The following is a 14,423-nucleotide window of genomic DNA, read 5'->3' as shown; positions in this document are numbered from 1 at the left end:
CATCGAAAAAAACCTAACGTCCCATAAATTCAGCACTGAATTTAGCTAGTTAGAAAAGTGACTTCCTTAGTATGGAATAGGGTTTTCAGAGACATTTGAAAATGCACCCACCTTACAGCCATGAGCACTGATGATACGAAGATCAGCTGGAATTCTATCTCCTCCTTTCACCTCCACTAGATCTCCAACTACAACACCTTCAGCATTTATGCTCAGCTTCTCACCATTTCTGATCACAAGGGCTTGCTATAAAAGAGTAAAAGAATACACTACTTTAAATACAATTCAGAAAAGGCTTCAAGGGGCCAGAGGGTTTTCCTCTCATGGTTGTAAGTCAACTTATTTACCTCATATGGGAATGTGGTTGAAGAAAACGGATGGGTTTAGTTTTCCTGTCATTAAAAGCTCCTTCTTGCCATGGTGATAAGGCCCTATGGCAGTTATGTGCGACATAGGCTATTTAATCCAAATCAGAGCTAAATTTCTTTAAGTGCTTTATAATCAGGCCAACAGAAGTCCAATATACTAAGAGGTGGTGGAATCTCCTTCCTTAGAGGTTTTTACGGTCAGGCTTGACAAAGCCCTGGCTGGGATGATTTAGTTGGGGATTGGTCCTGCTTTGAGCAGGGGGTTGGACTAGATGACCTCCTGAGGTCCCTTCCAATCCTGATAATCTATGATTCTAAGTGCTTTACTGGACACCAATAACTGGTGATATTCATCCAGCGAGGAGTATAGCTAGCGTTTGCTATTGTGCACTAAGTAACTTTGCTAATGCCAAGAGAAATATGAAACTTCCACTTTTAACAGATGGAGACCCATACTGACAGATTTGACTTCTTTAATGCCAATCTGCTACAAACTAGTAAAATACCTCCTAAATCCAGTCATGTCTTTTGCAGTGAGAGCAACATTCTAATCTGGTTAACAATCCTGAGCTAGCAAAAGCCTGCTCGATCGCTGGGTGATCAGACATTACATACCTGAGGCACCATGTTTTTGAAGGATTCCATGATCTTAGAACTCTTTGCTTCTTGGTAGTACGAGAAGCAGCCAGTTATGATAACAACAGCAGCCAACACAACACCCAGATACAACTGCAATGAACAAAAAGTCAACTGAGAGCAGATTCTGACTGAAGGGTTTAGTTATCAATTTCTAATGCTTACACTAAATTGCACAGCTACTTGCAGTCTTTACATAATGTCTGCGCACAAGTTAATCAAGAGCTACGGTCAATTTTATGTTCCAGGAAACAGCTGAAACTACTGTTAATGAGATCGGATGTGAGCTGAAATTCAGCTGCTGTATTCAGCATGGATTGAAGACCATATACTGTATGTAGAAGCACAGAAATTAAACTAGAGTGAGAGACTATAGTTATGAAAATACTATCACTCATTAAAAACCTTAGGAAGAGTTCCTGGACTGAAGGTTTAGATGCAAGACAAACAACATGTCTAGCTCAATGCAAATGAGCCTAGTACACAAGTACTCACATTATCATTATTTGTCTCCTCCCCCATTGCAGCCTGGATGCCATAAGCCAGAAAACAAAGAACAGCTCCAATCCACAATAGAAGGGAGAATCCTCCAAACAGCTGTCGGCAGAACTTTACCCATTCAGGAGTGGTAGGGGGAGGTGTGAGGGCATTTGGGCCATCCCGAGCCAAAATCTCAGCAGCACGAGCAGTTGTCAAGCCCTAGAATGCAGGTTGGGAAGGTAGTCTAGTTATAGCACTGCAGTAAGGTCACACCACCAGGGCCTTCCTCAAATGTGATGGAGCAAGCCATTCTGAGCTCATTGCAAGAATGAAAGCAAAGGCCTGCCTCTGCTTTGCTTCCCCCTCTGCTGCTTTGCTTCCCCCTCTGCTCCTACAAGCTAAAGGAGAGAACACTTTCCTTACAATAAACGGCCAAAGACAATGGGAGCTAGTGTAGCCTTTTAGTGTCTCCAGGTAACTATTTGTACTACAAATCTGCACAATAAAATAACCTCACAAGTAACTTCTATTTCCAGCACTCAGATGAAAGTACAAGTTGGCCAGGTGAAAGGAACAGTACAGGAGTTCACAATGATGATGGGCCTTCAATGTCAAAGGTGTGACGGGACCACAATTGTGGAAGTTATGACCCCCTTCCCCCATCCCAAGAACGGTCCACAGCAGACTGTCAGAGGCTCGGAAGTTATGGTACAAGCAAAAATCAAAATGACCTTTTATGTGGCCGTTTTGATTTTAGTCTTCCTGAAAAAGTCTCTCTCAAGTTTTCAAAAAGTTTGACTTGTATGAAAAGAATTAAGTTTTTCACCCTACTGTGCTATAAGACCCAAAATAAAAGATATCTTGCTGCATCAAACCTTGTAGGAAACAGCTGTCAACTAAACAGTACCAACCAAGGTGTGAAACCAGCATTGTACCCTGCTCAAAGTGCTGACCAATTCATTTATGTGATATTAATCTTATCAAGCTAGCACATTTTACACGTTTCTACAAGTCTCAGGAAAAACAGTCAAGTGCGAGATAAGTGATGTAGAATTTTTTTTTGAAGTTTGTCTGAAGATGGTTTTTAAAAAAAAACACTAGCTACATCACCTACCTACAAGATTTTTTTTTTTTTGCCTGAAAGCTTTTTTCCCCTGGTTGTGTGTGCCCTGTACAGTCAATTTCTCTCTTGCCTGAGAGGCCCCTTTTTTGGGAGAGTAGAAATATACTTGTACAAAACAATCAGGACATTAAGTTGCTCTTTAAACAAGACTATTTCAAAATGCTCTATCCCTTTAGTTATCAAGTACAATAACTTGGTGGGGGCTTGCTTCTTGTCTGAGATTCCGGCACCCTTTGTTATAAAGGTAACATTTTAACTACTGATGGTCAATGTTACGTTTGTGGCTATGTCCTGGTTTACAGCAGAGGATTACCAGACAATACAAGAGAACACAAGCAAGAACACTCAATGCAAAACCTAAGAATCAACCTCACCTTGGAATACTTAAGAGTCACATGAATAAATCCCAACTTTGTTTACCACCACTCTTCCAGTTAGTCTGTGCATTAACAGTTCTAGCATTAGTGTTCACAAATATTTCTCCTCTTCCTCCCTTTTATACTGATTGGCTCAAATATTTTAGTGACTGTTAACAAACAGTCACTAAAATATTTGAGCCAATCAGTATAAAGGGAGGAAGAGGAGAAATATTTGTGAACACTAATGCTAGAACTGTTAATGCACAGACTAACTGGAAGAGTGGTGGTAAACAAATTTGACAGCACCCAGATCTCCCTTCACAGCAGGCTTATCATATCGGTGAACCTGTTCCTTTTAAGGAGCTGACAAATGGGACACGCAAAAAAATCTACCTACCCGACTCAAGTCTGTTCCATATTTACGATGAAGTTCATCAAGGCTGAGTTTATGATCATCCTGGAAGGAAGGAAGAGAAGAAATTGGAGTTGGAATGTGTAATAACAGTCCATGCATAACAGTGAGCAGAGGCTACTTACTGGCTTTCTACTCTCCATTCCGTTGCCAATAATAGCTTCATAAGATGGAGGTTTTCATGGCAAGGGAGAGAGTTAAAGCTGAGATGGTTCCAAAGTTGTAACTTTACCATTTCATTCCTCTCACCCTGCTTAATCGCTATTCAGAATAGATTTATTCTAGGCAGCACATTGCTGAATGTTGTTAGACAGATGTCATGCTCCATCCAAGAGGTGGTTGCATTTCTAATGATATAGAGTACTCTGAAAGTGGTCTGCATCCCAGGAGGTTTTTTGGGTGTGTGTTTGTTTTTGTTTGTTTTTTTAAATGGAAGGGAAGAGGCATACAGAAGACTTGCTAAGCAGTCCAACCTCTCCTTCCTAACATGCACAGCAAGCTTGCAACTGGTTAAGATCTTATACACTTTTGTTTCTACATCGTACATCACAGCAAGGAAACACGATCTAAAGTAGAACCTGGTGAAATTTAGCCAAATGTGATGCACAATTCACTCATTGTGGACAGATGCCCACAGCACTAAAACTGATTAGCAGTAATGCACACTACTGAGGACTCTGCAGGGGGCCAATGTTTAAGTCTAGCCATAGAGACTGAACTCACTGGCTAAAAAGGCAGTTGCTCCACAGCAGGCCAGAGTCACATGGGCAGGACAATGTGGGGAAGACTGCACTTATGCTACCCAAGCTGCACTTACTCTGGGGTATACATTTATACTACGGCTGCACTGAAAACTTACTAGACGCCTTTAGTCTCTGTAGCAATGTCAGATTTTTAAAGGTAGGCACCTAAAGACAGGGTGTTTTCAAGGAAGTGCATGTTGTTGAAGAGCCACCAGTTCTTCCCCTTCCTCACTTTCTTACCATTGAGACTTCCTTTTTCAGTTCATCCATATCCTTCTTTTTCTCCTTCTTCCCCTTTTTCTTCCCGGCACCATGTTCTGATGTAGCAGTAGGCTCATACTTATCACGTCCAGTCTGAGAAAAATAAGGTGTTTTGAGAAATGGCTGATCTTTAACTACTTCAGTAATGTGTATGGTTTCTATATTCCCCATGCACAGAATTTCACGTCAGACAACTACTTACATTTAAATTATGCTACTTTCTTATAAACAAGTGGTAAAAAGACTAGTCTGCTCAATAACATCCCTATGCTGCACGGATTACTGCCAGGGATTGCGCAAGTGCTGGCTGAAGTTACTAGACACATAGCAAGCTGCACACTATTCACAGATCAGTTTTGAGGTCTGAGCCTCAGTCCAACCAGAAGTGATCCACATCACAAGAAATCCGCTCCAGACTACATACAAAATTCCTTCAGCTGTGTATTAACTCTGTTTTCTCATGTTAATCTAAGCAGGGCTTTGGAGCTGTGCTCTAGCTCCGCTCCAGCTCTAGGCAAAACCTGCAGCTCCACTGCTCTGGAGCAGCTCCATGCTCCAGCTTCAAAGCCCTGAATCTAAGGGGGTGAGTGTGGGGATGATGGAGCAGGAAGAGAAGCGATTCAATAGTTTAATCAATTTGAAAACAGATTTGACATTTCATGCATCCCCAAAACTTGGCAAGAGTTCATTTCAAGACACTTTCATACTTGCTCTTTGACAGTCTCCCAAACAAACAGTGCAAATTATTTTTGACGACTGGTTTTATTTTACAGAGCAGATCCCCCTATAAATATTTTGGCATATAAGCAGGATGTGTATTATTACAAAGAAATAACAAAAAATCCACTCATGTAGAGCTGCGTATGCCTCATGGAACAAACTGATTACGTTTCCATAAGTCTATTTTCAGACATCTCTTATTCTCCTTAATTACAAAGGACATTTGCGTGAAATTGTGGTCTTTGATGCTTAGTAACGGTTGTGGAGGGTAATAAGCAGCAACAGACAAGCAGCTAAACAGATTGTTTTCATACAAATGTCTGTGGCAATCGAGAGACAAGAGAAGAGAGAAGTACAAGACAATTAAGAAGCAGAAACATCAAAAAACAATTGGAGTTTCCCTATGAGGCACTAGTAGCCCTAGGCACTTTGTGTCCCTGCCTATTGCAATGGGATCATGAAATGCAAATACGATCTCCCGCTCCACCCATGCAAAGGTAGATTTCCATACTTGCACAAACCTCTAGCAACACAGATCTTCCCCCTCCCATTTTGCGTAATATCTAACAATTACTAGCATTTTCCCTTAGCAAATTTTCCACCACAGTTAAAATGACAGGCTCTGATAAAACCTTAAACTGTAATGGCCAATATGAGAAATGGATGATAATAAAACTAATACAATAACCTCTATGTTGTGCATGCACCTCTGATCAGAAATTGGATTACTGGTAAGTTAGGGTAATGCATGCCAAGAACCTGTTAACAGGGTCCAATATTCAAGTATTAAGAATGACCTTTCACAAAACTTAAGATAAAAATAAATATTTAATTACAGCAGTGGTTTCAAACTATGGCCCGTAGACCCTAGGGGTCTGTAGACTACGTCTAATATTTCCAAAGGGATCTGCACCCCCATCTGAAATTTTTTTTAGGAGTCCACAAATGTAAAAAGGTTGAAAACCATTAAATTAAACTGTACATCTGAAAGTGAAACTGACAAACTAAACAAGTGAATCCAAGCAGTCTATTTTCATTGCCAAAGCTGACAGAAAAGACTCCATAAAGCACCATATTCCCTTCTTCACTGGAGGTGAGCATTTATGTTCTTCATACTTCTGCATGCAGCCACAGGAGAGCTGTGCAACAGTCAAAAGAACACTGCAGGCTATTTTTAATGAACAGAGTGGAACTTGTCCTTTACCTCCTCTTTTATCTGTAAAGAATGAAGTACAGCTAAAGATTGTCAGCATTCTTGACATTGTCTTCACCATACTAAAACCACTTTTTTTTTTTTTTTTTAAAAGGTGAAAGCAGTGTTACATGCTTAGGACAGCAGTGAACTTTTAAGTATGGACATTCCAAGATCACAAGAATCTGCTACAAGGCAACTTGAAAGATATTTTCAGAGTACAGAAAGTTGCTATAATTTCAATCCACATCCTCCAGTCTAACACAAATTATTTGACTTTAAATTATGAATTGATACTAGGCGTTTACCCTCTGCTGTACACAATGTACATTTTGTGATCTTCCTGAAGCTTAAAAAAAGCAAGTGTGATTTCCAAATGTACATACAGGGTGGGGTGCACAATACTATGTAAAATTTGTCTGCTTCACATTACTCTCTCTAATACTTTTGTAATTCTGCCTGTTCAGAAAGTAGCTGGAGGTTAACTTGCTCATTTCAACCTTTTATTCCACTCCCACCCCAATCTAAGTCACATGCTGAGGGCACTCTGACCCAACTGTACTGCCTAGAATCCTGTTTGAATGAATAAAGTATACTGAGTGGTCCTTGCAAGGCCTACACATCAAAAAGCCAATTCAATCTAGCAGTCTAAAATGAAAGCATAATTCAGAGCTCATACTGCTTTGACTCACATTTCTCATTTCTACTCTACCATTTATTGAATGTTCATTGAATGTTCGTTTTGTTTCAGTACTGAGATTTTCAGTCTAAACATGGATACCATTTCTGCTCTCACCCTGAGCCTAAAGCTATAGCAGCTAGGAAGTTTTTGCAAGTGGTCTTAAATGCAGTTATATTTGAGTGAGATAATCTGGTTAGGGACTGAAAATGGATTTACCCCAAGCCAGGGTTGGGAGGGGAGGCCTAAACCAGTAGTCTCTAAGTAAGTTAAGACTGCACTGAAGTTGGCCTAAATTTTCAGATGTGCTTGAGCACCCATGGTTCCTACAAAATTGCAGGAACTTAGGTTTTCATTTTTCAAAAGTGAAAAGTTCCAAGCCCTTATGGTTGCAAAGAACACCCACACTTCAGGTGTTTCATTTAGCCCAGGGGTAGCCAATAGGCAGACTGCCGGCCAAATCCAGACTGCCAGTCACTTTTGACTAGACTATGAAATCTTATTTACTTTTTGTTATTGTGGTGAAAAATATTTCTCTGGAGTCAGGACCTTGGTCAAGAAATCTGGACCCTGACAAAAAATAATGGACTACCCCTGATTTCGTCAAATGACAGTGATCCACAAGGAGCTACAAAAGAAAACTATCCCTGCAAGAGGTTGGGAAATGTCCCTGCTTTCCATTGGTCCAGTCAGAGCTTCTTAGCCAAAGCTTTATAGGCTTTACACAGCCCAGATCTGTGACTATGGTTGGATCCCAAATAAAAGAGAGCAGGAAGCCTAACAGAGCAGGTTATGGTAGATGCTTTAAATAACAAATGCAATGATTCCTGGCATTGGAGAAAGGCAGAAGAGGCATTCAGATATACCATTCTATAATGTCTCAATCTATGCTGACTGAAGTGATGCATGAGAGCTAGAGTGTTTAAAAAAAAAAAAAATCATCACTGGAGACCTGCTCTTGAACAGTATGGCACAAGGCATCTCCAGATAAATCATGGACAAGGACCACTTTCCTAGTGATAGACAGCAAAACTGCCCCTCAAATTTAGGAAATGCTATAGCTAGCCTTTCCCCATCTGCCCCCTCAAAAAACAGCCAAGTTTGAATGTTCAGCTTCCTGCTTCTGATTTTACAGTACAACATGGTTACTCTGAATCAGTGGCTCTCAACGAGGGGTACCTGTAGCCCTGGCAATACTCAGGAGGTCTTCCAGGGGTACATCAACTCATCTAGATATTTGCCTAGTTTTACAAACAGGCTACATAAAAAGCACTAACGAAGTCAGCACAAACTAAAATTTCATACGACTTGTTTATACTGTTCTCGATACTATACACTGACACGTAAATACAAAATTTATATTCCAGTTGATTTTATAATTATATGGTAAAAATGAGAAAATAAGCTATTTTTCATAATAGCATGCTGTGACACTTATGTCTGATTTTGTAAGCAAGTAGTTTTTAAGTGAGGTGAAACTTGGCGGTACTCAAGACAAATCAGGCTCCTGAAAGGAGAAAAGTAGTCTGGAAAGGTTGAGAGCCACTGCTGTGGCAGTGTGCTAGTCATTCAGAAAAGTTTTACTGACTGGCTAGGGAGACCTCATTACACCCCAGTTGGACACAAAGAGCAGACTTGCTATTTTCAATCCTATACTCAACTTCTCCCTCCCCCTTTATGAAAAGTGTGTGCAAGCCACACTTAAAACTGGCTCTGTTCAAAAGCTGGCCCATTCATGGAATAAAAAGACAACAAATGCTAGATAACCCTCTGTGTTCCATGGAACTATTTTCATCAGAACCATAAGCAGAGCTGGCTTCTGAAACCCAGAAAACTCATGGCTGATCAGTCCTTCCTGATTTGTGGGGCTGTCCTAATGTGAAGCAGGATTTCCTCTTGTTGTATGACAGCACAAATAGGCTCCAATATTCAAGACAATATAGAGCACACTACTAGCCATGTAAAGTCAAACAGATACAGCAAAAGGGAGATCATCATGTTGGCCAACTTTTTCAAAAGTGCAAAGTGATTTTAGGTGCCCAACTCAACACTTTACAGGGGCCTGATTTTCTGAAAGTCAGAGCCTTTTTAAGGGGTCAATCTGGGCACCCACAAATCAGTAACTGCTTTTGAAAGATCCCTTTTCTCAGCTGGTCTGTTCACCCCAAACTTTGCTAGTTTCTGGCAAGAAAAGAAGCCTATCCAGGGCTAAGCAGGCTTCAATTTTGAGTCACACTTCCAGAGATGAAACTGTACCCTTCAGTGAGTGTATCCTACAACCAGTTTAAAAAAACAGAAGTGGAGGGGAGAAGTAACAGAGTAAACTGCTGCTCCTGGTCAGGCAATTTTCAGGCAAGATGATATAAAAAGCAGTTAGGGATAATATAGAGAATGACACTGTCTCCTGGCTACCTCTGTTCCTCACAGTCCTGTGTGTCTTGAGGGGACAGGAACTGAGCTCCTGACAGCTGTACTCTGGGCTGAAAATCCAGCTAAGCAGCCAGTCATCAGATCCCTCCTCCCCCACTACCATGTAAGTAGAGTGGCTGTTTCCATCAGCTTCTTTTCATACCCCCTCCCTTCCCCATATACAGCAATTACAAGGAGCACAGTTCTCTTTTCCCATGAAAAGACACTTGGGTAAAAGAAAAACGAAAAGCCTTTCCTGTTTGGACAAACCAAGCAAAGATGGGTGAACAATATTCAAGTGGTTAAACCACACAGAGTCTTTCCTCACTCAATTCCATTTCACATCCCTTCCTCTAACAGGCTCTGATTTGACACATTTGCTAGAACAGTGTTGCAAAGTCACAAGATAGTACACACATTCTGACTAAGTACACACAGTACTGGTAACTACTCTGTCACAGATTTTCCATTAGTACCCCTCCCACTCCTTTGTTTTAAGATTCCATACTAGGTCAAACAGTCTTTTAATATGCATAACCTGTGTCACTTGACATTTTTAAGTGCTTACATATAATACAAGACATTAAAATAACCAACAGTCTCCCATGTAAATACAAACACAACCCCCACCACTCAAAACACCTTCATCCACCCCCCACCCCCACTCTGGCCTTTGGGCTATAACTGCAGTGAACAGGAGCTTTACAAAACCAATTTACATAATACAGTAGATTAACTGTACCTAGTTACAGTGGCCACACGAGGTTTGTAGTGCCAATTACCCTTTTGGACCACTGTAAATAATTAAACAGCCTAACAGACTGAGATATGTTATACACTCCAATGTTTTTCTGGGCTACTAAATATGAGAAGGACTTTTCTGAAGACAATTTATTTTAATTAGTGTCTACACAGTCTTGTGTTCTCATGGCTCTCCTACCATTCATGTATTTATGTCAACATTGTGACTGCTAAATGGCATTGATCAATCCAATGTTAAGTCAGCCGGTGTTTGTATAGCACTTTGGAAACAGACCACTGTAACTGCTAAATATTATTACTAAATAAGCAGAGTCATTTTAAAACCTTCCAGGAAATGTTTTAAGAACCTTAATAGAAAAAGTTTCCCTCCACATCACATAGTTACCTGTACACCATCTAAAATATTCAGATTAAAAACAGACACTGCTTTTTATTTTTAAACTGAGTCTAAATGATCAACTAGGGAGGATTTTTTTCTTTATGCTGGCTTTAGGACACAAAGTTCTTCTCTCTCTGCCCCAAAAATCTTGGCTTTTGCTTTCTTGGCTTCACTCAACCTTACTTTTTTTTTTTTTTTTTTTAAAGGGTTTTTCATTATTACGAGTAATCAGCCATAAGAAGCTCTTTTCATTGCCAGTTACAACCTGGCAAGCTGAAAGGATTAAAAAAATGTTGATACAGCCCCTTACCCAAGAGGGGAGAACTACACAAAGCATTATGTTATATTATACCATGCCAGCAGTTAACAGGTTTGGTGTGATGCAATAAATTTCTCAATCCTCAACACCTTCCTTCCCTCCCCCTTTTATCACTGGCTCTGGCTACTATTGCTAAACCAGTACTACCTATTCTCATGCAAACTTTCCCCTCCAGGCCTTGTACTCTAAGGAGTGTAAAGTACTTTTATAATAGCCAGCAGATATTTAAATGGCCACAGTTTCAAGTTTAGCTCCAGAAGGGCATCTGATAATGTTGCCATACAACTAAGATTTCTTTTCCATGCTGACCTGGGGACTGTTAGTATAACCTTCAACCTGGAACATGCGTTCACCCACACCATCCACAGGCAAAGTCCCTTTATAACCTGAAAAATTTAGCCAATTTGTTAGCCACAGAGCCAATGGAGGGGAAAAGAGAAAAAAAATTAAAGTGATCAGAAATGTTACACAGAACCTGGTCAGATGAGGCACTCTCTATTTTAACAGACTGATCTGCTCACCAGTTTGTGTAGGATGAAGTGGGCTACAAGCTTATGCTCAAATAAATTTGTTAGTCTCTAAGGTGCCACAAGTACCCCTGTTCTTTTTTCAGGTTTCTAGGATCGCCTAAACATTAGATTAAAGTCCCCCCCCTTCCCATTTTCCCCATGCAGCTTTTACTCATGTTAGAGCAAATTTAATTCTTTTAAGTGTTATGACTTAAACTAAGATCAGTTTCAAAAGCCTAAACCTCCTCCTCTATTTCTATGGTGATCTGATGCCTTTCAAAGAAATAAACTGTAGAGTTGTAAAAAAAAAAAAAAAAAAAAAAAAAAAGCTCTGTGTGTGTGTGAGCGTGACACACACACGCAGACACCACCCCCTAGTGGTTTATTCATCGCAGAAAGTTAGAGCCCGGCACCAGCGCTGCCGGATCCCTCGCGCGATCACCGCTAACACGCCGGGCAGCGGCGATTCATTGCCGGGTTTGGGTCTCTCAGACCTTCGGGGACCAAAGGCAACCGCAGTCCCGCGCCCCGCCCGCCCCCCGCGGAGCAGCTCCCAAAACTGCCCAGCGAGCTCATGCTCCCCCCTCCCCGCCCCCCGGCGAATCGCTCTCGCGCAGCGACAGTTGCCCCGGAATCCGGAGCGCGGGGCCCGTTGCGCAGCCGGCAGCGCGCGCGCGGCACCGCCGGGCGGGGGCACGTCCCGCCGCCGGGCCTAGACAAAGCCGGGCGGCTCCCGGTGCACCGGCCGGGAAGGGCCCCCCGGGCCACGGCCGCCTGGAGCCGGCCAGGGCCAGCGCGCCACAGGCCGCCCCGCCCCGCACTCACCCCCTTGCCCATGGCGGCGGCGGTGGTGGTGGTGCCGGGGTCGCTTCTCGCTCGGGGCCGGGGCGCGCGGGGCTGCCACGTGTCCTGCGCCGCTGCCGGCTGCGGTGACTCCTGCTGCTGCTGGGACTCCGGGGCTTCCCCGGCCCGCTGCTGCCGCCGCCGCCGCTGCTGCTGTTGCCCCCGCCGAGCTGCGACTGCGGGCGCCGCTTCCCGCCGCCTAAAGAAGGCAGCGAGGCCCCGCCCCCGCCCTGCCGGCTTCGCGTGGGAGTGAGCGCGCGCTAGGGGCCTGGTGTGTGAGCGCGCCCGTGCCCGTGCTCCGCGCGTCCCCCGGCCGGGCATGGAGCCCCCGCTCCCGCCTGCCCGTGCGGAGGGGCTGTCACGGCAGCCGCGGCCCGCCTGCCCCCAGCGGCCCGGACCTGGAGGCTGGGCGCGCTCGGCTCCTGGCTTGGGGAGCGGGCAACACCCAGGTGCTTCAGGAAGAGGCAAAAACTGCATCACATTTAGGTCCGCGGAGATCCACAGGGTCTGCACTTAACAGACACTTACGTAAACATGGCTCAGGGACCACTTCCTGGCATGAGGAAGAAGTCACATACTGTACTGAGGGGGTGGGAGGGCATGAAGAAGAAGTAGTGACACAGACACCCATTGCTCCTTGCTAGTGAATATAATGTTAGGAAGAATTGACTGATGACACATCCTGACCCATCCACCCCCACCCTTTCAAAATACATACAATCGTAACAATGATTTCAGGGAAGAAAGGTTGAGGAGGTCAGTCTATACCAGGGGTTGGCAACCTTTCAGAAGTGCTGTGCCAAGTCTTCATTTATTCACTCGTAAAGGTTCTGCGTGCCAGTAATACATTTTAACATTTTCAGAAGGTCTCTTTCTATAAAAGTCTATAATATACAACTAAACTATTATGTGTAAAGTAAATAAGGTTTTTAAAATATTTAAGAAGCTTCATTTAAAATTAAATTAAAATGCAGAGCCCCCCCAGACCAGTGGCCAAGACCCAGGCAGTAAGAGTGCTACTGAAAATCAGCTTGCATACTGCCTTCGGCACACGTGCCATAGCTTGCCTCCATCTGGTCTATACCTATAGTCTTACAGCATGTGCCATCATTTATACATGTGCAAAGTGAGTGTAAAACATTTCTAATGAATGGCATAAGTGAAGAATTTTTGATTGCACCTGCTGCTTTTGTAAAAATGCTACCCAATGGAGTGGAGAATCAAGCCCTGCATGCATGGCTGCCATGGACATACACTGAATGCATGCACGTAATAGACACATCCACATTCCGTGCATGTCAAGACCGCCTCACTCTCACACAAAATCTTGTTGCTATTATATCTATGTTGAATCTTTTCAAGCTTTTTGAGGGCTTGACCTACCACATTGGCTTTAAGTGTCCAAGCAGACTATGGACTTTAGCATTTTTCTTTTTAATAATTATTCTCCTGAGAGAGTGATATGACTGAAGTATGGTCTATAATCAAATAATTTCCAGAAGCTGTAACCATTTGTAAATAGATGTGCACCCTTTCCTCCTTACCACTGCTCACTGTTTCAAGACTTTAGGATCTGAGGCTGTGCCAGACTTGCACAATCACTAGCAATCATTTGCATTCATTCAAACTGGTTTGTGGCACAGTCTTCAAGTGCACAATGGGACCCATCTGTACCATATCAGCTACATTGCATTAATAAATATTGAGTCAAACCATACCTTCGCAGATATAAGTATCAGCTCCTCACATTTAGGAGTCAAGCCTGTTCACACTATCATTTCTTTTGCTTGCCATTAAGAGAATCCAAGTAAATGGAGACCAAAGAGCACCCTATGAGAACACAACTGGAAATGTTGCTGTCCTCAGCAAAGAAGAGTCCCTGTATGTGGTAGTCCCTGTTAAGCAGTGACAGTTTTTAAAGATTGTACCCATTAGCATTCTACACCCAAGCCCAGTCAGCACTAGCATTACTTCAGCTTCACTGGTGTTCGCAATACTGGACTCTCTACTAGAGATGGGCCACTGGCCACTGACACCAGTTTAGGCACCAAGTTGATTAGACCCACTCTGAGCAGGGTTGGATGACATGGTACTTGAAATGCCTGTGGCCCTGCTATCCCAGGATTAAAACCTTGATACAGCCTGTTCTCAAGGCCAGTAAATATAGATAGATATTGTGGCAAAAAAAAATTGCTTCCGAATAACAATCAGCTGAGAGATTGCACTAGA

General features: G+C 42.8%; 1 protein-coding gene across 4 annotated transcripts in view; it reads right to left on the bottom strand.

The window, feature by feature from the left end:
- ATP1A1 (ATPase Na+/K+ transporting subunit alpha 1) overlaps positions 1-14,423 on the bottom strand; it is a 50,023-nt gene that overhangs the window by 17,904 nt on the left and 17,696 nt on the right. For 2 of the 4 annotated variants that reach the window (XM_039528694.1, XM_039528702.1), the window contains exons 2-6: positions 4,362-4,475; positions 3,364-3,423; positions 1,500-1,703; positions 984-1,097; positions 112-246 (exon numbers count right to left, since the gene is read on the bottom strand). In XM_039528694.1, the coding sequence (XP_039384628.1) occupies positions 112-246; positions 984-1,097; positions 1,500-1,703; positions 3,364-3,423; positions 4,362-4,391 (543 nt within the window). In that variant the 5' untranslated portion in view covers positions 4,392-4,475. Of the gene's footprint in view, positions 1-111; positions 247-983; positions 1,098-1,499; positions 1,704-3,363; positions 3,424-4,361; positions 4,476-11,151; positions 11,204-12,176; positions 12,359-14,423 lie in introns of those variants that run through there. The other 2 variants (XM_039528684.1, XM_039528676.1) reach the window with 2 other exon arrangements.

The sequence above is a fragment of the Mauremys reevesii genome, linkage group 1, assembly GCF_016161935.1.
Source record: "Mauremys reevesii isolate NIE-2019 linkage group 1, ASM1616193v1, whole genome shotgun sequence".
NCBI classification, from domain to species: domain Eukaryota; kingdom Metazoa; phylum Chordata; order Testudines; family Geoemydidae; genus Mauremys; species Mauremys reevesii.
This window is presented reverse-complemented; position numbering and strand designations above follow the sequence as displayed.